This window comes from Capra hircus, chromosome 7, assembly GCF_001704415.2.
Source record: "Capra hircus breed San Clemente chromosome 7, ASM170441v1, whole genome shotgun sequence".
Taxonomy (NCBI): domain Eukaryota; kingdom Metazoa; phylum Chordata; class Mammalia; order Artiodactyla; family Bovidae; genus Capra; species Capra hircus.
This window is the reverse complement of record NC_030814.1, coordinates 71,593,887-71,615,945: the sequence shown is the minus strand read 5'-3', so window position 1 is coordinate 71,615,945 and position 22,059 is coordinate 71,593,887. Positions and strand designations below refer to the sequence as shown.

At 56.5% G+C, this 22,059-nt stretch overlaps 3 protein-coding genes across 14 annotated transcripts in view; all 3 read right to left on the bottom strand.

Annotated features, from left to right (window-relative positions):
- DOK3 (docking protein 3) lies at positions 1,838-6,896 on the bottom strand. Of its 2 annotated transcripts, none has more exons than XM_018050597.1 (5): positions 6,702-6,896; positions 5,075-5,380; positions 3,104-3,203; positions 2,818-2,990; positions 1,838-2,717 (listed from the first exon to the last, which is right to left on the bottom strand). In XM_018050597.1, exons 1-5 carry the CDS (start codon positions 6,765-6,767, stop codon positions 2,037-2,039), a joined length of 1,326 nt encoding a protein of 441 aa, XP_017906086.1. In that variant the 5' UTR covers positions 6,768-6,896; the 3' UTR covers positions 1,838-2,036. The 2 variants fall into 2 exon arrangements, with proteins under 2 accessions (XP_017906086.1, XP_017906085.1); XM_018050596.1 differs by having other exon boundaries at positions 5,060-5,380; positions 6,702-6,847.
- On the bottom strand, positions 8,760-14,377 carry DDX41 (DEAD-box helicase 41). Its single transcript, XM_018050595.1, has 17 exons — positions 14,285-14,377; positions 14,092-14,202; positions 13,656-13,815; positions 13,501-13,575; positions 13,312-13,372; positions 13,052-13,188; positions 12,217-12,289; positions 11,960-12,113; positions 11,741-11,877; positions 10,764-10,926; positions 10,510-10,641; positions 10,186-10,257; positions 9,983-10,079; positions 9,695-9,844; positions 9,541-9,612; positions 9,324-9,434; positions 8,760-9,148 (listed from the first exon to the last, which is right to left on the bottom strand). Exons 1-17 carry the CDS (start codon positions 14,309-14,311, stop codon positions 9,012-9,014), a joined length of 1,869 nt encoding a protein of 622 aa, XP_017906084.1. The 5' UTR covers positions 14,312-14,377; the 3' UTR covers positions 8,760-9,011.
- The window catches only part of FAM193B (family with sequence similarity 193 member B), a 30,681-nt gene continuing 26,266 nt past the window's right edge, over positions 17,645-22,059 (bottom strand). For all 11 annotated transcript variants that reach the window (XM_018050585.1, XM_018050590.1, XM_018050586.1 and 8 more), the window contains 4 exons: positions 20,861-21,884; positions 20,635-20,710; positions 19,802-19,899; positions 17,645-18,034 (listed from right to left, as the gene is read on the bottom strand). In XM_018050585.1, coding sequence (XP_017906074.1) covers positions 19,803-19,899; positions 20,635-20,710; positions 20,861-21,884 — 1,197 coding nt within the window. In that variant the 3' untranslated portion in view covers positions 17,645-18,034; position 19,802. The remainder of the gene's footprint in view (positions 18,035-19,801; positions 19,900-20,634; positions 20,711-20,860; positions 21,885-22,059) is intronic.

Below are 22,059 nucleotides of genomic sequence, written 5' to 3'. Positions count from 1 at the left end.
GCCATGGGGAAGTGAGAGGAAGACGGGAGCAGACACTCTTCTGTTGTAGGGCAGGAGGGAGACTGGTGCAGATATAGCTGCTCTTGTAGATGAAGCAGTGGGAGGTCAAGGATGCTCACTGCTGTCAGCTACCATTTCCTAAGTAGAAATGTGAGAATGGTCAGGGATGGAGAGCAGAAGCTATGAGAGCCTTGAGGAGGAGAAAAGTAGCCACTGTGGGGTGCAGGATCTCTGGGCACCATGGAGAGCCTATCTATTTGAGGTTTGAGATCACATCGTTAAAGAGAGCGCAATCAACCTGGTTATGGGAATTTCTCATATGGTGGCACAGAGAATTGGGTTCACCTGAGGCTGGGGACTTTGCCCCAAAAATAGGACGGAAGGAGAGGGGAGCAGAAGGCAGAATCCAAGTAGGGCAAGGATGGGATTATGGACTGGAGTAGTGCAGATAATGAGAAAGGCGTCAGTGCAGGTCAGCGAGAATGGAGAGCAGCCACACAGGCAACACTAGCGGAAGTGGGCCAGAAGGAGAGGAGGCAGCCAGCGGCAGACGCTTGAAATAAGACAGTGTCACTGTGAAGTGACAATGGAGCGTCACCATCATGAAGATCGGGATGTGTCAAAGGTGTGAGCAGCTGAGGTGGTGCTGAGGTCAAGGGTCCAGGAGGCTGGGTCTTTGGGGGCACTGATGCTTGTATGCATGGAGACCCAGGGATGGTGACAGTTCTCACAGTAAGGGGAGGACAGTAAGGCAGCCAATGAAGTCTTCAAGAGACTCCTTATCTCCTTCTGGAATGTGGACTCCTTGAAAACAGGACTGTGGCTGTCATGAACACGGCCATGGGTCCTCAGAGCCTGGCACAAAGTAGGCATTGGTAAGACTCGAATGAACGCATATCTGGTGTATAATTTGATCTTTATCCTTGACGGCTAAGGAAGAGACTGAGGCCAGGGACTCCCCAGGAGTGTCTGTGCATTTTTGAGTCTCAGCGGAGACTGTTTTGGGTGTGCACATCTTTGAAGTCTCTGCCCACTGCCCCTCCCCCACTCCCACTCCTCCCCAGCTCAGGCTTTCCGGTCCCTCAAAATCAGCCTCCACACAGCTTTCCCTGGTCTGACTGTGTCCCTCCACTGAGGATGAGACCCAGCTCCTTGTAGGATGATCAGGCCTCTCATGTGTGGCCAGCTCAATCTCAAGCCCCTAGGAACCCTCTGGTTCATGCTCTTCCCTTGCTCTCTACAACCACCATGCCTGCCTTCAGCCTGGAAATCTCCAGGGCTCACTGCCAGCCTGGTGAAGCCCTGCCTCCCCTTTACGCTCAATTCAGAGGGTACATCACCCATCAGCAAGCCTTATTTCTCCCTCTGCCCTACTACTGTCTGAGTCACTTCCACCACACAGGACCACATGGAGCTGTAATTATCTGCGTTCCACTTGCCTGCTCCAGTGGACTTGAACCTACTGGTGGCAGAGGTCAGCGCTGGGTCACATATGCCCCTGGAACCCAGCACAGGGCACTGGTGTTTGCTGTAACCTGTGTTTGAGGATCTGTGCGGACCTGGGCATACTACTGCTGGGAGCCTTGCTGTCCTTAGTCGCTCAGTCATGTATGACTCTTTGTGACCCCATGGACTGTAGCCCGCCAGGCTCCTCTGTCCATGGGATTCTCCATGCAAGGATACTGGAGTGGGTAGCCATACCCTCCTTCAGGGGATCTTCCGGACCCAGGGATCGAACCCAGGAATCCGGCATTGCAGGTGATTCTTTACCATCTGAGCCACCAGGGAAGACCTTAGGGAGGAGATAGCACTGTGGGCCGCGAGACTGGACACAGAGGAGAACTAAAAAGGCTTTATTGCCAGCAAATCTGTACACTGTACACGGGGGATGGGGTGGGGTCCTCCCCAGGCCTCCTACCTCGTCACTCCAGGCTAGAGTGAGTGTGAGGGTTGCATCCCCAGATGTCTGTTGTCCCCCCTGCCCTCTTGTCCCAGGGAGAGTGCCCTCCTCTCCTCGGGCGGCCACGCCCAGTGCTTCAGGGCCGGTCGCAGGGGGCCGGGCCCTTCTTTCGCTCTCGGCTCAGAAACGTCACCAGCTTGGCCTTGAAGCCTGAGTGCGCACCCGGGCGGCCAGACCCCGCGGCCTCGTCGCCGTTATCCGCCAGCTCCAGCTCCAGCAACCGCCGGTACTGGGCCTCCAGGCTGCTGTCGTGGGCCGCGCCGGGCCAGCCCAGGTCCTGGCTGTTGTGGTAGATGGGGCTGTCCGGGGAGCTGCCGCCGCCCGGGCCCTCTTCCACCAGCTCCCGGCAGGCGGCGTCGGGCGCGCACAAGTTCTCGTACAGGTGCTCGGCGGCGGCGCTCGGGGGCCCGCTGGCCCGCTTGCACACGGACGCGTAGAGCACTGCCGGCGGCTCCTCGGAGACCGCGGGGCCCAGCAGCGGCGGCAGACTCTGTGGCCCGGGCTCGGCCGCGCGCATCTTCCGCGAGCCGGGCCCCTCGGGCCGCCGGGGCCCCTCCCGCAGCTCGCCTGGAGGCTCCAGCGAGGGCAGCGAGGTGGCCCGCGGCAGAGGGCAGGGCCGGGGCCCCGGGAGCCGCTCCCGCTGGCGGGAGATGGCGGCGGCCAAGGCCCCGCACAGGTCGCGGGCGCGGGCGCTGCTGAAGGCGAAGAGGCCCTCGCCCGAGTCGCAGCGGCGGCCGGCTTCAAAGGAGAACACGCCCTGGGCAGGGGGCGGCACGAGGAGTCAGCGGTTTGAGGAACCGCGCGCCACCCGCCACCCTTCCCTGCGGGACCAGCGGGGCGGCAACCCAGCACCTCACCTTGTCGGAGCCGAACTTTCGCAGGAAGCAGTAGGGCCAGGTGTAGAGCGCCTGCGGGTTGGCTGGTTCGCTCAGCTGGATAGCGTCCTGGCCCAGCCGCAGGAGGTAGGGCCCCTTCAGCTGGCAGCGGGTGGCTGCCTCCGTCCTCTGCACCACCACCGGGAACTCACCCACTGCAAGCACCGGCCGTGAGGGCCACAAACACACTCCCGGGGTGGGGTCCCAGAAAGCTTCCCGCCCCGGGTGTGCTGGGGCTAAAGCTGCCTCTGTAAACTCTGCGACTTACCTTCCTGCCAGGAAGAGTAGATGGAGTTCTCCTCCATGGGGACCAGGCTCCTCTGCCGGGCGTCTACCTCCCCAGATCCTGAGGAACTCTCCCCTGTGCCCTAGGGAATGGGACAAAGTTAGAGGTTGGTGCCTCTCCTCCCCATTCCCATATCCTTTCCCTGGGGTCTGTGATGAGCAAGGGCACCCAGCAACCTGAGTGCCAGTCCCAGTTCTGCCTGTGACACAGTGCAAGGCCCTGGGCACCACTCTGAGCCTATTTCCCCACCGGCTGCCCCTTTTAGGGTGCTGAGAGCTGTAAAGCAAGGGCACACATGAAGATGTCCTCCATCGCTCCTGAGGTTGGCCAGGGGGCTGGGCCAGTCTGTCTGTGTCCCTGACACCTTGGAGCAGTAAAGGGGTGGGAGCGTCAAGGGTGGGACCCATGAGTGAATGGCCACTGTTCCTCCCATCTTTGACCTCTTTCTCCATCTTCCCCGACGTTCTTCAGGCTCTGACCCTGAGCATCTCCATCATGACCACCTTGGCCCATGATACCTCGTGCCATGCCATGCTAAGTCACTTCAGTGTCTGGTTCTTTGTGACTGTATGGACCATAGCCCACCAGGCTCCTCTGTTTGTGGGATTCTCCAGGCAAGAGTACTAGAGCAGGTTGTCGTGCCCTCCTTCGGGGATCTTCCCAACCCAGGGATTGAACCCAGGTCTTCTGCATTGCAGGTGGATTCTTTACCATCGGCGCCACCAGGGAAGCGCCAGGATACCATAGCCAGGGTCAAATGCAGTGGCTTCCCACTGGTCTCTTTGCTCCTGTTTATTTACCTTTTTTTTTTTTTTTAATCAAAAGAATTGTGGTGAAATACACAGCATAAAACTGACCATTTTAACCATTTTAAAGTCGATAGAGATGTAATTCAGAACTTTTTCATCACTCCAAATGGAAATCCTGTACCCATTAAGTCTTTGCTTTCTATTCCCTCCTCTCCTCAGCCCTGGCAACCCGTAAGCTGCTTTCTGTAACTATGGATTTGTCTATTCTGGGTATTTCATGTAAATGGAATCACGCAGTGTGTGGCCGTTAGTGCCTAGTTGTTCTGACTTAGCATGTTTCCAATGTCCACCCATGTTGTAGCATGTATCAGTGCTCCATTCTTTTTAAGTAATGTTCTGTTGTATGGATAGACTACATTCAGTTTATCCATTCATCCGTTGATGCACATGTGGGTTGTTTGCATCTTTGGGCTACTATGAAGAACGCTGCACTGAAGATTCTCATGCAAGTTTTGTTTGAACACCTGTTTCAGTTCTCTTGGGTCTACGCCTAGGAGGAGAATTGCTAGGTCATATGTTAACTTTGTTTAATTTTTGAGGAACTGCCACTCATTTCCTTTTGGCCCATCAGAGACCCTGCAAAGCTTTAAAAACTCAGTTTCTGGGTCCAACTCCCCAGAGGCTTCTCCTCTTGTGTAGAATAAAAGCCCAGACTCCACAAGTAGCCCAAGGCAGGTTCAGTTGGCTCCCACCAAGTTCTCCACCGTTGCCTCCTCCTGGGTCCCCTCTCCTTCTTACTCTGTGGCCACACTGGCCTTTCTGCTCCTTGAACATCAAGCTTTTCCCTGCCTCAGGGCCCTTGCCCACACTGCTCCCTCTTTTCAGGAGCCTTCTCAGACCGGTGTTGAGGACACTCTTTCTTCAGATCTTTGCCTGGTGGGTTATTTGTCCTCTCCTGAGAAGCCTTCCTGGACCATCCTGTCTAACATCCCCCCACTCACTCATGGTCCCACTCAGCCTCTCATATTCTCCATAGCATGCATGGCAATCTGAGATTTGTTCTCTGGGCTTCTGGGCTGTATCCCAGTCTTCTAGGTGCTTGCCGAGTGACGGGACGTGAACGAGCATGGAGATGAACAAGGTGTGGGTGAAATGGTCTTCCCGGCCCGCCCCTGGATGCCTTACCCACCTGCCCTGTGCTCACCGGGAAGGCCAGCTGACAGATGGGGCCCATCCATGCCTGGCGGTGCTCTGCGGCCAGCAGGTGGCTTCGCTCCGTGGTGGTGAGCAGGAAGGCACCAGTGTCCCGGGGGCAGCTCTCACCATCAGCCGGTAGCACAGAGACGCAGTCAGCCAGGCGGATGATCCTCCGTTCTCCCCGCCGGCCAGGCCCCGCAGACCTGTCACCTGCTGGCCCTAGGCCACCATCCCGGACCTCCCAGCTCTCTAGCCGGGCCACGCCCGAGGGGCCTCCTGCATAGAGTAGACCCCATACCTTCCGCCAGGACTTCTGCAGGAGATAAAAATGGGGGAGATGACCCTCAAGTGGCAGTTCCCAACCTGCAGCAGCTCAACCCCACACAAGCCATTCAGCCAGTGCTCCTGGCCACCCAGGGTGGCCTCCGCCTCCCCACTCCTCAGGCCACGTGAAAGCGAAGTGTCGTCCAGTCGTGTCCGACTCTTTGTGACCCCATGGACTGTAGCCCACCAGGCTCCTCTGGCCACGGGATTTTTCCAGGCAAGAATACTGGAGTGGGTTGCCATTTCCTTCTCCAGGGGATCTTCCTGGCCTAGGGGTTGAACCCGGGTCTCCTGCACTGCAGGCAGACTCCTTACTGTCTGAGCGGCTTTTTTACCATCTGAGCCACCAGGGAAGCCCAGGATGCCTTGCCAGAGCTGGCATGGCAAGGGGGACAGTCTGTACTTGGAGTCAGTCGGCCCCCACATCTACCCCCACAATTTCCCAACTGCGATCCCCATAAGCACTAGTATCTTCGTCTCTCAAAGGTCATGAGGGGGGGCTTCCCTAGTGGTCCAGTGGCTAGGACTCCATGCTCCCAGTGCAGGGGCCTGGGTTTGATCCCTGATCGGGAAACTGGATCCCACATGGGGCAAGTAAAACATCCTGCACGCCACCACTGAGACCCAGCATGGCCAAATAAATAATAAAATAAAATACTTAAAAAACCAAATGGTTATGAGAACGCACAAGTTTGGGGCTTCTACTGGGTAATATCTAGTGGCTAGAGCAGACCACCTGCACCCCTGCTTTGTCGGTGCCCCCACCGCCTGCAAAGAAAAGGTCAATTAGGCCATGGGGCAAGGGCTGGGGTGGGAGGGAGGCCTCGGTCTCATGATGGCAAGGAAGGAAACATGCAAATAATTCCGAGCAAAGGAAACAGACGGTTTATCTGCCTGGGCAGCAGCTGCGGCTGAGCTATGGGTGTGCAGGGCCCGCGACCTGAGGACAGGGCTGGGAAGAGCCGAGCCCTCTTCAGCAGGATGGAGCTCCACTTTTAGGGGCTCCTCCAGCTCAGCCTCCAGCCGTCTCAGGGGCCACAGTGCCACTAGTAGACGGGATGGAAGGCTGTTGGATTAGCCGCTCCCTCACCTCTGCTCTGCCCTGCCCCATTGGTGGCATTACCAGCTCCCTGCTCTTGGCTTCCCACCTGTAAATGAGGCAGGGTCTCGCTGAGGCTGAACTCCACACCCAGGTTGGACTCCCCACCCTGACGCCTACCCTCTTTCTCCCAATCCTAGTGGCCTGTCCGAGTCTGGGGCAGAGGCCCACTACCTGTCCTAGGCGGCCACCTGGCAGCCAGGGTCCCCACCTTGCCGAACTTGATGTGCTGCTGGTAGAGGATGCCGTCCTTGATGGGGGTCTCCAGAGGCTCCATGGCCGCGGCCGGACCCAGGGCCACCACTCCGAGGACCTGCGGAGACTGATGACGGGTAGGAGGGGAACTCCTCACACTTCCCCTTCTGGCCACTTCCCCCTCCCTCTGTCCAGAGCGGCAGCTGCAGGCCTGGGGGAGGGGAGCCCTGCCTACACCATAAAGGAGTTAGAATGGGGTGGGGAGGGCATCCCATATTTCTCCCTTGGGGTTCCAGGTCTCCCACTAGGGCCAGGCAGGGACCTCAGACCATCTGAGGGCAGATGATCCCTGCCTGTTCCGGTCAGCTGGGTGTGAGCTTCTGACCCCAGGCTGGCTCCCGAGTCATGAGCTCCGACCCCTCCCCCATCCTGGGGCAGTTGTGTACCCTGGGGCCTGGCATACCCACAGCCTGGTCCCCACCCCAGGACCTTACTCTAGCCAGATGGGCAAACTCCTTGCCTTCCCATTCAAGAGTCCTAGTTGGTCAGCCTATCGTTATGCTGGAAAACAGTTCTAACAATCACCTGGTCCTCTCCATTTCACAGCTCCTGTCTGTTGCCAGCCTTGGCATCTTCCCATTGAACCATGGCCCCACCTGGGCCCATCAGGCCCTTTCTGCCATGCCCAAACAACCCATCCCTCCCCTTCCTAAATGCTGCCTGGCTCCCTGTGCCCTCAGGTCTAGCTTGGACTCCTGGGCCCAGCACTCGAGGAGTATTCTCTCCTCTACCTCCCCACGCCTGGCCCCTTCAGGGCACCTCTCACCGTGCTCCTCAGGGCACTGGGCCTTCTCCCTCTGGCCTTCTTCCTCCAGGAGGCCTCCCTTGACCACCCCACGCTATCTTGAGAGCACAAAGGCCCCAGCCCTCATGGCACAGCCCCAGCCACGTGAGTGTGGCACGCCCCTGCAGAGTTCCCTGGAGATCTCACGTGCTTTTTTTTTTTAAGCTTTGCTTCTTACTGGGACTCTTTCTAAGCCTTGCCTTGCTGGAGGCCAGTTATCTGAGCTCTGCATATGAACCTGAATTCTGGAGACAGCCTTGTGTCATTTATCCCGTGCCACTTCTAGGAAGCAATGTGTGAACAGGCCAAATACTGTTTGGGGGTCACATGTGGGTTGTGTAGCTTCTCAGGCAGGAAATCGAGGGCCTCATTCACCTGGCTTTGTGCCCATTATGGCCCAAGCAGCCCCAGACACCATGTCCTTTGCATTCTCATTGCCATTTCACCGATGAGGAAATCAACTCAGAAACATTAAGTAACTTGCCCAAGGCGACACACCAAGTGGCAAACATGGCTCGAGCAACGGCTGTCCCGCTGGGATAAGCGCGTGGCCTGTGCATGGAGTGTCTGGCGCAGAGGAGCTGCCACCAGGGCTACCAGGGCTCTTCTTCTATCGACCCCTAGCAAGAAATCCTGGCCCCTTTGCTAGCAGTCCCGAGACAGCAGCCTGCATTTATTCATGGCTGATCTGTCTGTCCCACTCACTTGTGAACTTCCCAGAGGGCATCTGTCTGGCTCACCTGGGTCCTGAGCCCAACACATAGCTGGGTCAGTGGGTGCATGTGGCCTAGGTGGCAGTCCTATGGCATTTGCTGCCCACTTGGCAAACAGCAGAGGCCTTCCTACTGGGAGCCTGCGTGGGCAGGGGGCCTGAGACATGATGTCTCCAAAGGGCCTTAGGAGAAGCCCTGGGGAACTTTACACACTGACAGGAAGAGGGAGGCTGGGGCAGGCCTGGAGGTTATAACAGCCAACCAGAAAGACCAGAAACCCCAATCACCCATTTCCCTTTGGTCTATCAGGGTGGTCCTTCTCTGAGTCACAATAGAAGAAATTTACCCTAAGCCTCCACAGGAGGCCCCAGGCAATCAGCTCCTTTCACAGCTCAGTACCAGCAGGTTTTGGCAGTGGTGGTGGGAAATACCAAGGTCCAACCTCAGAAGGGCGCTGGTGGTCAGAGGGTGAGGCCTGCCCAGGGAGCACGGGGCAGACAAGGTGAAACACAGAGGCTGAGACCAGAAAGGCTTGTGCTTTAATGGCAGCTAGGGTAAAGGGGAGCAAAAATAGTAATTCTGGGGGGCATGGGGAGCAGGCAGCCAGGTCCAGCCTGGCCCAACCCAGGCCAGCTGAGCCGAGGTTGCTGTCTTCTTGTCCACAGGGCGGGTGTGTGTGTGTCTATGTGTGTGTGTTGGGGGGGCAGTGGTGGCGGCTGGAGCTCCAGGGACAGAGGCCCCTCGCGGAGAAGGAGGGGTGGCAGCCAGCTCAGAAGTCCATGGAGCTGTGGGCCAGGTAGTCCTTGCGGCCGATGTTGCTAACCTGCTTCGTCTGCATGGCTTCGAGCTTGGGGCAGTCGGTGATCCGATGACCCAAGCCCCCACAGAAGGCACAGCCACGCTCTCCTGCAGGAATGGGGTACCGGGAGACGGAGGGTCAGCACGATGACAGGGCCAGTCTCCACACCCCGGATCTTGGGCACCCCCATCAGACCCCCAGTCCACCAAGGGGCAGCATCCACTTGTTCCGTGGTGTGCTCGACTGCCCCCACCAGACTAGGGTCCTTCCACCCCGCGTCACCTCCAATCTCCAGCATGGACTCGTCCCCACAGTGCAGGACTTGCAGGACGGGTGGAACCTTCTGCTTGGCCTCCAGCAGCAGGGCTTTGAGATCCATCAGCACTGACTCATCTGTGGGGATAGTGGGGAGTCTTCAGGTCCAAGCCTGGGCCCTGCAGCCAGAACCTGAGTGGTCACAGGTGGAGGACCCAGGAGACGGCCTTGGTGGTAGACTCACCACAGGCCTTGTTGATGAAGGTGGTGGCGATGCCTGTGTTTCCTGAGCGCCCAGTTCGGCCAATACGGTGCACTGCAGACAGGGAACAGAGCATGTGGCCCCCTCTCCAGGGGCCGGGGCCGAGCCCTCAACCCCAGCCGCCCAAATACCCCACCGTAGTTCTCGATCTCCTCGGGCATGTCATAATTGATGACGTGCTGGATGGCAGGGAAGTCCAAGCCCTTGGAGGCTACATCTGTGGCCACAAGTACATCCTTCTTGCCTTCCCGGAATGCCTCAATAGCCTTGGTCCGTTCCTCCTGGTCTGGAAAGGGTTGGGCAGGAACTGTTAGAGCGACAGCAGTGGTCTGGGGAGGAGTGGCAGGCTGTCCAGGTAGGGGAAAGGATAAGATGAAGGGCTGCTACGGGGGTGGGGTCTGTGCCTAGGACATCCCACCCTGACCTTTGCCCCCATGGATGGCAACAGCCTCCACTCCCTTGAGCAGCAAGTACTCATGGATGGCGTCCACATCTGCTTTCTTCTCTGCAAAGATGAGCACCTGTCCGGAAAAAGCCAACTCTGGTCACAGGGGCTGACTCCTGGGTGCCCCCTGTTACATTCTCCCTGCATGCTGCCCTCTGGCCAGCCTGGCTGGCAGCACTCACGGGTGGCGGTGTCTTCTGCAGGCACTCAAGCAGGTACACCATCTTGGCTTCCTCCTTCACGTATTCCACTTCCTGCCACCACCAGGATCAGGTCAGGTGGTCCTGACAACAGACTCACCAGCCCTGGCCCTGCCACAGAGAATGGGTCCCCAGTCCTGGCTGGGAGGTGACAAGAAGCCTCTTGCCAAGGGCGGGGCACTATAAGAAGGCTTCCTGCTAAGGGCCGAGGCTGTGAATGAAACCCTCGCTGCCCACCCTGCTCTGATCAGTTCCCAGGAGCCTTGGAAGACCCTGCCCTCCCAGGTAAGGCTGCCTAGCAGGTACCTGGATGACATCCAGGCTGGCGGCCCCGGCACGACCCACGTTGATCGTGACAGGCTTTACCAGGGCGCTCTTGGCAAAGTTCTGAATCTTCTTAGGCATGGTGGCGCTGAAGAGGAGGGTCTGTCGCTGGCCCTGAGGAAGAAGCGGACATGTGTGGGCTGGGGAGGCTGAGCGGCTGGGATAGTGGGTGTTTATGTGGTGTGTGTGGAGGGGGGAACGAGGCGGGAACGTCCCGGCCAGGTGGGGAAGGGCACCTTGAAGTAGGAGAAGATGGTGCGGATGTCGCCCTCGAAGCCCATGTCGATCATGCGGTCAGCCTCGTCCAGGGCCAGGTAACGGCAGATGTCCAGGCTGACCATCTTCTTCTGCAGCAGATCCATGAGGCGCCCAGGGGTGGCCACCATCATATGCACACCACTGGGGACCAAGGGCGACACTGAGGCTGAGCCACCTGCTTGACCTTACCTAGAGGCCAGCAGCCCGCTCTGTTCTGCCTTCTAGTCTCCTTCCTGTTTCTCGTCACTTGTCCCTCCTTGTCACTGCCACCACCTTGCTCTCCAAACAGAACAAGGCTCTCCTGAAGAGCACTACAGCCTTCTCTGCTAGACCCCAGCCATGTGCTCACTTCTGCCTCACACACCCGTCCCCCTGATCACTCCTCTGCCCCTAGGAGGACTGACCTGAATTTTCAGATAGTTTCAGCTTGTGCTTCCACAGGTCCCTTTGTAGGCCTCAACGGGATCAGCTTCCTGGTACACTGAACTCATCTTTTCCATGTTTGCATCTTCCCTAACTAGCAATGCCTATGAAACAGGGACTGGGTTTGGCCTGTCTGTAACCCTGGACATGTAGTGATGTGATGTCTGTCAGGAACTGCACTGTGTGGAAAGGGCACAGGCCCAGCCACACTCCAGAGCCTCAGCCTCCTTGACAGATCACACTGGACAACCCTGATTGTCCTGGACACCCCAGGCCCTCCACCTCTCTGCCTTCCGCCTGGAATGCCCTGACTCCTTGACCTCCCAGATGCCCCTGTTCCATCTGCTGTGGTCCCAGAGTACTTTAGCACCTTCCTCTGTCCCAACCCACCTCCTCATTAGACTGGGGGCTCCTTGAGGGCTGAGCCTATGGGCAGCCTCTGCAAGGCTCTGCTGAGTAGCTAAAGCAAAGGATCTCTTGGCTTGTCAAGGGGTTCTGACGAAGCCCGTGGGACAGGGTGACTCGGACTCACTGTCGGATGGTCTCCATCTGCTCTTTGACGGACATGCCCCCGATGCAGAGGGCGCAGCGCAGGAGTGGCGAGCTGTCTTCCTGCAACAGGCGGCAGTAGTACTCCAGGATGCCATGGGTCTGTCGGGCCAGCTCCCGCTGCAGGTACAGGGGCAGTGGCTGGCACCAGAAGGTGGCTCCCTCCCTCGTGTACCCTGCCCTCCAGGCCAGCCTCTCTTACCGAAGGGCAGATAATGAGTCCATAGGGCCCTTCACGCTTAGAGAAAGGTAACCTTTTCTCTTGTTCCAGGCAGAACATGATGACGGGCAAAGTGAACACTAGTGTCTTGCCTGAACCGGTAAAGGCTATGCCTATCATGTCGCGGCCAGAGAGACTGGTGACAGAGAAGAGAGGCCGGAGGGTCAGGCTCGGTGGGAAACAAAGACTGCTTCTCACCCAGTGGCTGCTCCTCCCCGGACTGTCAGCTTCACACTCACATGGTGGGAATTCCCTGGATCTGAATGGGTGTTGGGTGGTGGATGCCCTTCTTCTTCAGGCCTCTCAGGATGGCTACAGAAAACAGCCTGGCTTCATTTTTGTGTTTCACAGGATACGAGACACAGCCCCCTAACGCCTGTAAAACTGGCACTATGCCCCTCATGTTACAGATGATGAAACTCAGACAGACAGAAAGACAGACATACAAACTTGCCCAAGGCTTCTAGGCTAAGTGGAGGCAGGATTCACACCCAGTTCTGTTTAAGGCCATCATTACTTGCCCTCCAAAGCTCCCTAACGGCAAAGGTTACGAAGTATGAACAGCTCAATGACTGAAAAAGAAGCATAAAGACGAACTCCTCCTTCTCCACTGCCTGGACCTGATGCAGCAGCTTCTGGATTTCGGTGGGGGCCCAGGGTGCAACCCCACAGATGTTTCACTATCAAAATGTGGTGCGTTTCATGATCACAATGCGGTACTGCAGACTTCCCTGGGGGTACAGTGGATAAAAATCTGCCTGCTGATGCAGGGGACGCGGGTTTAACCCCTGGTGTGGGAAGATTCCACATGCTGTGGAACAACTAAAGCCTGTGTGCCACAACTACTGAGCCTGCGTGCCACACGCAGTGAAGCCCGCACGCCGCACCTTCTGAGCCCGCGTGCTGCAACTGCTGAAGCCTGAGTGCCTAGCCTATGCTCCACAACAAGAAGCCTGTGCATCGCAACGGAGTAGCTCCTGCTAGCTCCAACTAGAGAAAGCCTGTGCGCAGGAACGAAAGACCCAGCACAGCCTGTATGCATATAATGTGCTGGTGCTCCCAACTCCAAGGTACCTGCAGGAAATTTCATTTCCTTGAAGCTCTTAATGGGCGGTGGGATGCCATCGCCTTCCACCAAGATGTGGTACTTCTTCCGGACACGTTCATGCCGCTCTTCAGACATACTCAGGACATAACGGGGTGGTGTCCAACTGTGGGTGGGTGACAAGGGTCAAGACAGCCCCTGGGCACACCTGGCTTTGGGGTGTCCCTTCCAGTCTCAGCCACCTACCATCCCAAGTAAGAGGAACCAACTGCAGTCAAGAAAGACGTACCTAGTTTTGATTGGATCATCGTATGTGATTCCCTTAGCCATCTCCTTCACTGACATCAAAGCTGAGGAAACAGATGTGGCTCAAGGCTGGCTCCTGCTTCCCAGAGGCCAGGTCCCTTGAAATGGAACATGCCTAGGGGCGAGGGAGGAGGCTCAGTTCACCTCTTCTCTGCCCTGGCTACAGCCATACCTCGACCTTCCGCCACACTCTCCAGGATCTTCTCCTCTTCCTTCAGCTGCTTCTCTTTGGCAGACTCCTTGCGGGCTGACAAAAGAAGCAGAAGGTGTCAGAGAGACACCAAAGCAGTGCGCCACACTGAGCCTCCGGCCTGCTGCCCAGCCCACCTTCAGCCTTCTCTTTGAGATGCTGGTGCTGATCCAAGAGACTGACGTTGGACTGAGGACCCAACGGGATGTCGTCCTCATCTCCTCGGGGCTCGCTGCCGCTGTCCTGCTGCTCCTCTTCCGCAGCTCCCTTGCGTCTTCGCTGCAGCAGCTTCTGGAGCTGAGGTTCCACCAGTGCCCCTCAGAGCCAAGCCCAACGCAAAGTGCGGCATCGGGCCCGGGGGCCTGCGTCAGGATTCTGGCTTTGGGGAGAGGGTCCTGTGCTCGGAGGCGCAGAGCTGCCCCACTCCTCGGATGAGACTGCCAGTTCCTCGTCTGCCTGGGGACCACGCTCCCGCGTACTGACACCTCACTCCGCGGACCCGGGGCCACCCCCCATCGCATCGCTAAAACCCTATCTCCTGCCCTCACTCTTCTCGCGACCCACGGCCCTCACCAGCATTTGCCGGCGTTGTCGCAACGGCACGTATGGCACGTAGTCCTCGTCGTCCTCATCCTCTGCCTCAGAGCGGCTTCCTGTGGCAGTCGCCTCGTCGGTGCGAGCCCGCTGCAGACACACACGAGTCAGACCCGGACCCCCGGCCTTTACCTTCACTCTCCACCCGCGCGGACCCCAACCTCTCTCCCACCTTCCGCTCAGGTTCCGATTCCGCCATCCTTTGCTGCACGCATGCGCACCACAGTAAAACCCCGCCCCACCTATATGAGATCCAATCAGATGTAAGGAAGCGGACGTCGGCACCTAGCAACGACCTCTGAGTGCCGGATCGCGCAGAAGGACAAATTTTCTCCGGAGCGTCGGTCGCGCGGTGCTGTGTCCCCGCCCACTGTAGGTGGCTACGCAGCTGTTGCCGGGGCTGAGGGCGAAAGCGTCAGGCAAGACATTGTGTGACTCTGCAGGATTTCGAGCACGCGCTAAAAGCTCAAACCGAGCCGGGTAGAAGCGTGGAAACCGCCGTTCCCGAAGAGGGAGGCTTGCCGGCTGCCCAGCCTCGCCCCGGGCGTGACGTCACTCGGCATGCTCCCCCGCTAGTGGACACTGCGCCCTCTCGTGGCCGGGGAGCTCAGAGACCAGGCTAGCTGGAATGCTGGCCCGGACTCTATCCAGCCCCTATTAACCCGCACCGGCCAAGGCAGGCAGGGCAGGATGGGGCTTGCAGAATAAGCTGACTGGTGAGAATACTGCTGGTGTTATCTGTGTGAAACACCTATGTTCAGCGTGGCGAGATAAACAAAACGATGGCTGTGGTTTTAAACTGAGGGCCTGTATATGTATGCAAACGATTATCATTGTAAATGCCGTAATAGAGTAACTGGGGAACCAAAGACAACTTCGAGGAGACCTGGATCTGAAGTTAGAGGGAAGTGAGGAATCTCAGAGCTGCTGGGAGGGCAGGAGAGGGAGAGGCTTCCTGATACAGGGGCTAGCAGGAGTCAAGTTCTGGCCATGCCCAAGTTTCTCAGTGAACAAAGAGATGTGGCCTGTGTAGGATAGGGTAGATAAGAGTTAAGGCTGGAAAGGTAGACCCAGAGTGTGCAGGGCTGACTGTCAGGGTAATTTCAACTTTTAAAGAGGATAGGTTAGTGCTGTTCTTCTCTTCCTTTGTATGTTAAGAGTGTGGACTGGACATTGTGCAGTGTGAAAGTGTTAGCCGCTCAGTCATATCCACCTCATTTGCAATATTGCTGGCTGTAGCCCTCCACGCTCTTCTGTCCGTGGAATTCTCCAGGCGTGAATACTGGAGTGGGTTGCCATTTTCTTTGGGGAACTTCCCGACCTAGGGATTGAACCCAGGTCTCCTGTATTACAGGCAGATTCTTTACCATATAAGCCACCAGGGAAGCCCAAAGAGATTAGGTGGAGAGATAGGTAACTGGTCTTAAGAACTCTCCTAAGACACAAAAAGTACCACTTTTGGAATTAGCATGAAGGCAGGCAATTGGCAACCCATTCCAGTATTCTTGCCTGGAGAATTTCATGGACAGAGGAACCTGTCAGGCTAGTCCATGGAGTCGCAGAGTTGGACACCACTGAGCAACTTACACACACACAGGGCAAACTGTAAAAAAGTGGTTTCTCAGCTGGAATGTGATGGACTAGGTGGTATTTGTAAGAAAGTGTTATTTCGAAGAGGGAAACAAGTGAGTAAAAGTTAGGAGCCCTGAGGGTGCCAGACCTCGCTGGAGACTGAGGTCATCAGGTGTGGCTGGAGTGTGCCAGAGGCAGGAGCCAGACTTGAACAACCCTGAACACCATTCATAGAGCTCTTTTTCTGTGGGAAAGGGCTTCTCTGATAGCTGTTGGTAAAGAATCTACCTGCAATGCAGGAGACCCCAGTTCAATTCCTGAGTCAGGAAGATCCGCTGAAGGATAGGCTACCCACTCCAGTATCCTTGGGCTTTCCTTGTGGCTTAGCTGGTAAAGAATCTGCCTGCAATGTGGAAGACCCGGGTTCAATCCCTGGGTGGGTTCAATCCCCTGCAGTAGGGCATGGAACCCACTCTGGTATACAGTCCATGGGGTCACAGACTCGGACATGGCTGAGTGACTTTCACTTTCTGTGGGTAAAGCGGCTGCTTGATCAGATCTGCAACTCTGCAGATGAAGCAGAATTTTTCATAGCTGTGACAATTCAGTTGCAGAGCAGGATCCCAGTGTAAAAGTTGAACGCGAGCAGCACAGGTAATAAATATACAAAGAGAGGTTTCACAGAAAAGTGGCCGCACTTCCTTGAGGACTGGCCAAGGGACCAAGACTTGTGAGCCTGTGGTCAATGCTGTTTCGCCTCTTTGGAAGAAGTGGTACTGCTAGCCCAGTGTGTGTGTGTGTGTTGCAGGGTAGAGAAGGGTTCAACCTGGTGGGAAAGGAAGGAGTGGTTTTGGATCCTAGTCCCAACATTCCAAAGACCTGTTGGTGAAGGTGTAGCTGCTGCCACTGTCACTCCGCACAGGAGCACTAGCTAAGAGCTGTTCTAGTAGAAAAAATGACATTGGAGGTGAGGATTTGGGACAAAATTGTGTGTGAGGCATTTCTGGCAAAACTCTTATATTAAAATCTGAATTCACAAACAAGATCAGATCTGTGGTGGGGAGCAGGGGATGAGGTAGTTTGCTTTACACAAGAGTGCATTCTTAACACTCAAGTACTTTGGCTACACATCCATGCCCATTGTAAACTCAGGTCCAACTTATAAAACTCCATCTTTACTTTTACCCCCACCTTGCCCTGACAGCTTCAATCATCCAGGCTACAGGTATGCACACAATCCACAAGGCCTCAAGACTTCCTGATAGCTTCTCACATTAGCTGTGCAGAGACCAAGTCCTAGCCCTCCAACTCGCCCATCTTGGAGGGAAGGAAACTGAGCCACAGTGTGGGGAAGGGGTTGCTCAGGGTTTCCATACTGGAGTCTTATTAACAGGAGGAGGGGGCACAGATGCTACCGTCATACAACCTATGTTTTAATCCTGTGTGTGTGTGTGTGCACGCACACACGCTGTCATGTCTGACTCTTTGAGACCCAATGGACTATAGCCCACCAGGCTCCTCTATCCATGGAATTTTCCAGTTATAAAATACTGGATCATGTTGACGTTTAACAGAAAACAACAAAAGTCTGTAAAGCAATTATCCTTCGATTAAAAAAAAAGAATACTGGAGCAGGTTGCCACTTCCTACTCCAGGGATCGAACCCGAGTCTCTTGCATCTCCTGCGTCGGCAGGCCCACTGCACCACCTGGGATCCTAGTTGGCCAAACTGAGCTCAGTAGAGTCTCTTTGCTGTCAGTTGGCTTTAATTCCTCATCCGTGAAATGGGCTAATAGTTCCACTTAGCACTGCTGACAGAATTAAGTGGAATCAACGCCAATCTCTTGCGGCAGCATGTGCTCAGGAAAGTTAATGACTAAGGCAGACTACAATGTCTCTGAGTACATCCTTCACCCTCACGCCCCACCCGGATGAGTAAACCTTCAATCAACACACCGACTCTGTGTCCAAATGTTGCTTTATCTTTCGGCAGGAAAGATTTTCACAGTATCAAAAGTAAAGAATTGAAAAACAAGTAAAACAAAAACAAAAAAACCAAACACAAAAAGAGCAGTGTTGGGCCAGCAGTACCATCAGCCCCCAAGCCCACCGGCCAGCCCAGCCTCCGGGCTCTGAGTGTGGAGGCTGCGTAGCACCAGGAAGCGGCTCTGCGGAGGTCCTGAGGGGCCCCAGCATGAACAGCATCTATTCAGCTTTTGGTTGGTCCAGGATGGTGGAGCGGGGAGTGGGGTCTTGGGCAGGTAGGTGGGGATGTGATGGAGAAAACTGTAGACCTTCGGCTGGCAGTTGGGGTCTCAGGACACCCTTAAGAAGCTGGTTCTGGCAGGGGCTGATAAAAGAGAAGAGTATGGCCACATGGTGAGAAATGGCCCCATAGCAGCCTCCCTGTGCTGGCTCCGAGTCTCCACAGGTCCCCATGGAGGCAGAACAGTTGCCTGCTATTTCTGTCCATTGGGCTAAAAACACTGAACAGACTTTCCCTCCCCATCACCTCCAGCAGAAGACGAAGGTTAAGACAGAACCCCAGCCCCACTGAACATGATCCTAAATCTCAAGGAATGAGGACAACACTTGAGGAACCCAGGGCCCCCTGCTGTAGGCCAGGGTGGAGGAAGAGCCCAGCCTCTCCCGTTGACCGTGGAGAGGTCACCTATGCTCTCAGACTCCCGCCTCGGGATCCAGGTGCCTGGCCCAGGCTGGGTCCCCAGCCTGCACCAGCAGTGCTCTCTCACACACTCAGGGCTCACAATTAAGGCTATGAGAAGGGTGGAGAAGGTTAAAGGAGGGCATTTACTGGTGGGGAGCACCCCCGTCTTGAGAAAGAGATCAGTCAAGAGGGAGTGAGAGAAGATGGCTGGATGAGGCTTCCTACATGATAGGGGCACTGGGCTGGGGAAGGCAGTGTGACTTGTTTTGTCTCAAAAGGGGCAACAGATGAAGGTGCCTGGGGTTCTGGTAGCTCCTGGCTCCTGTGGAGGTGGTGAAGAAAGGCAGGATGGCACCCTGACTCTGGCAGAAGCCCAGGCCCACAGAGCAGAGGAGCTGAGGCGAGCCTGAGGACTGTCCTGACTCTGGGTTAGTACAGACATGACCAGCCTACAGGGAGCCCAGCCCTGGGCTGCCTGGGAAGCAGAGGTTAGTGTTAAGGGTCGGGGGGATTCTGACTCAAAAGGGGACTCAGGGACTCAGTCAAGGGTCCAAGAAGTCTGCTGCCCTGGCACTGGGAAAAGGAGGAAGGGACAAGAGAGGATGTCCTCCTGAGGGGTGAGCTCAGCCCACCTGCCCCAGCTCCCTATTGCCTCAAAGGCAGCTGTATGCTTGCCAGCCTGAGAGGCCCGGCCCTGGGCACGCATCTTAGGGTGAGCTATGACACTGTACAGCCATTAAGCCCCAAGCCCAGGACCAAGGCCTGCCAGCCAGCCAGTCTTCTCTTCTGCCCTGGGGGTTCCCAGCCCCACTGCCTTCTCAGTTTTCTGTTTTTAGCCTAGAACAACATCTGATATGTCAATATTTCAGATAAAAAGACTATGCAGGTGGCTGGGAGGGGAGGCCAGAGCCCAGCTAGGGGCCAGGCTCTTCTTCCAGGAGGAGCTTCAGTACCGCTTTCCTCGTGGAACCCATCCTGTTTGAGGAAGAGGGCCCACCTAGCCTCTACGCCTAAATGACCTCCAAGGCCTTGGTCTAGCGGGACTGCCCTCTCACTGTTCTCTTGGGGCTGGGTCCGTTTTGCATGGCTTCAGCTGGGAAGCACCTTGGTAGCCTGCATGGAGGAGCCAGACCAGGCCAATGAGATTCAATCCTGAGGCCGATAATGTCAAGGGTGGGGGCAGCCCTCTAAGGCCCATGGCCCCCTGGGCACTTTGGGAGGCAGCTGGTGAGGGAAGTCAGAGGCCTGGCAATGACACCCCAGGGGATGGCAGTGCTGGAAAGGCCCTTCAGGAACAGGGACAGGAGGGCTCTCAGGAGAGAAGATGGGGCCGGCAAAGCACCAGGCCAACTCCCTATGCCCCAGGGCATGACACAGCCTGGCAGCAGCACAAAACATGGCAGAGCGTGGGAAGACGTGGTGCACGAAACATTAGAGGGGTCTCGGTACCTCACTGAGCTGTGCTGGGAGTGGTTTTCTTGAGGCTGAAGTTGGTCCAATTCACTGCAACTTTCTGACGCGTCTGCTTTGCAGAATCCAGACAGAACCTGTCGGGTTTGGGAGATGCCCAGGCAGTGGATGGGGTGGGGGCACAATCAAGAGGTTCTCTCTTCTCTCCACTGGACCCGTTTCCAGACCTGTAAGCCCTGGCCACTAAGGAAACCAGGTCAGCTCTGTACAACCCCTCGGACTCCCAGGGGTCTGGGCCTAACAGTATGGGGCTGCCCGATGAGGTGCCCACACACCTAAGGGGCAGTGTGTGAAGAGAGTGGCCTGCCTTAGCATACAGCTGGCCTCCTCACCCTGGATTTTACTCCAGCTAAACTGGGATGCCTTGTTCCTCCAGGATGGTGTATTTCTCCTGCCCTCAAACCCTTTTCATTTTACCTGGCCCACTCATTCCTATTCCTCAGGTTTCAGTCTGGTTACTGCCTCTTTGGGGAGGGCTGCCCTGGCCACCCCATCCTTCAGCTTGGCCATTCCTAGGCCCTAGCCCCATACCTTTACTCCTCTAATAGCTCTTATCACTGGATTGTACATATATGGCTCTCTGCCACCACCTAGATAAGACTCTGCCCCCAAAACTCAACCCAGGCAAGAACAGAGAAATGCACGTGAATAAAACTGGAGAAGGCCCTCGTTCTTGGGGCCTGACATCCCTCTTTCTCCCAGTCCCTTGCACCTTCCCAGATGATCCATCCTGGCTACCTGTGTCCCTACCGCGGCAGGGTGGGGGGGCTGGAGTCCACCATGAGTGGGACAGCAGGCAGCCTCACACCTACCTCTTGAAGTACTCCACCTCCCGGTCAGTCTCATCCATCTCCACCCCATCCATGTCCTTGGGCAGGAACACATCGTCTAGGAAGACATAGCCAGGAAGGCTCAGTGCTCACAGCAGCCTCTGGGTCATGCTCCTGGGGCAATGCTGCTCACATGTAAGGACTGCCCTCCACCCCATGGCCTGGCTGGGTGGGGGTCGATCAGTCAGTCAGTTCCTGGTGCACTCACCCAAGGAGGAGGCTGACTTCTCCTGCTTGTTGCGGCTCCGGCGGCTGCGGCCCTTGCCCTGTGGCAAGCTCTGCGGCCTTGCTGGGCCTGGGGGCTGTACAGACTCCTGCTCCAGAGGCCGTGCCTTGGCTTCACCTGGCCAGTTTCGCCAAGAGCTGCCCTTCTCCTTGTCAGCTTTGGGGCTGTCGGCCCAGCCTGGTCCTGGTTGGTTCCCCTGGCCCCCTTCTCCAGCTTCAGCACAGCTGTCCACTCTGGGAGGCTCCGGGGCCTTGCTTGGCTGCTTGGGACTAGGGGTCTGGCCCTTGGCACTGGGAGTCTCAAGGCAGGCTGGGGACTGGGAAGCTGGGCTCACCTCACTCTTCTTGGCCTGACTACCCTGTCTCTTGCCCTTCCGTGGCTTCCCACCTGAGGCCACAGGCTCAGGCAGCTCCTGCTTGCAACCAAGGGCCTGCTTTATGCTTGGCTCCTCAGAGCTAGGGTTACTTGGCTTGGGTGTCTTGACCCAGATCATCCGGGAAAGGTTGGGCACGGTGTTGAGTCTCCTCACTAGCCCATTCTCAGGGATGATACCAGGAGGGGGGCCCTTCACCTCTGTCCATGGTGGGTGGGGACTTCTCATTTCTGCCCATGGTGGGGCTGGCTCTCCTGGAGCTTGCAACACATGGTTCTGAGGGGAGCCCAAAGTCAAAGGGGATAGGTCAAGGTTAATGTCAGGCCTTTGCTCTGAGGAGCCACTGGGGTTTGAGGGGGCTAGACTCTGAGGTTTTGGCTCAGTGGCCCCTTCCTTAGAGAAGCCATTGCTGTCCACGCTGAGCTCACACATACTGAAGCTGGCACAGATGGAGTCCTTGACGGTGTTCTTGATCTCCTGTAGACGGCTGTTCAGAAAGCTGTTGACCCGATCTAGCTCCCGATCGGGCCACGCCAAAAGACTCTCCCTAGCAGGCCTCAGCTCCCGGCTTCCAGAAACACTACGATTTGCTTGCTTCAGAGCTTCCGCTGCCAACTGGGCCTTCTCTTTTTCCTGCCAAGACAAGAGGTAGTTTCAGCAGGGGCTTGGCAGCTGCCAGGCACAGTGTGACACCTGACACGTCTGCCTTCAGCCCAGCTTTCCCACGAACTGGCTAGAAGCAAGGGCCTGGCAATCCCGGCCTGTTCACCCTACAGTAACCAGGATGAAATGCAATGTGACAGGTACA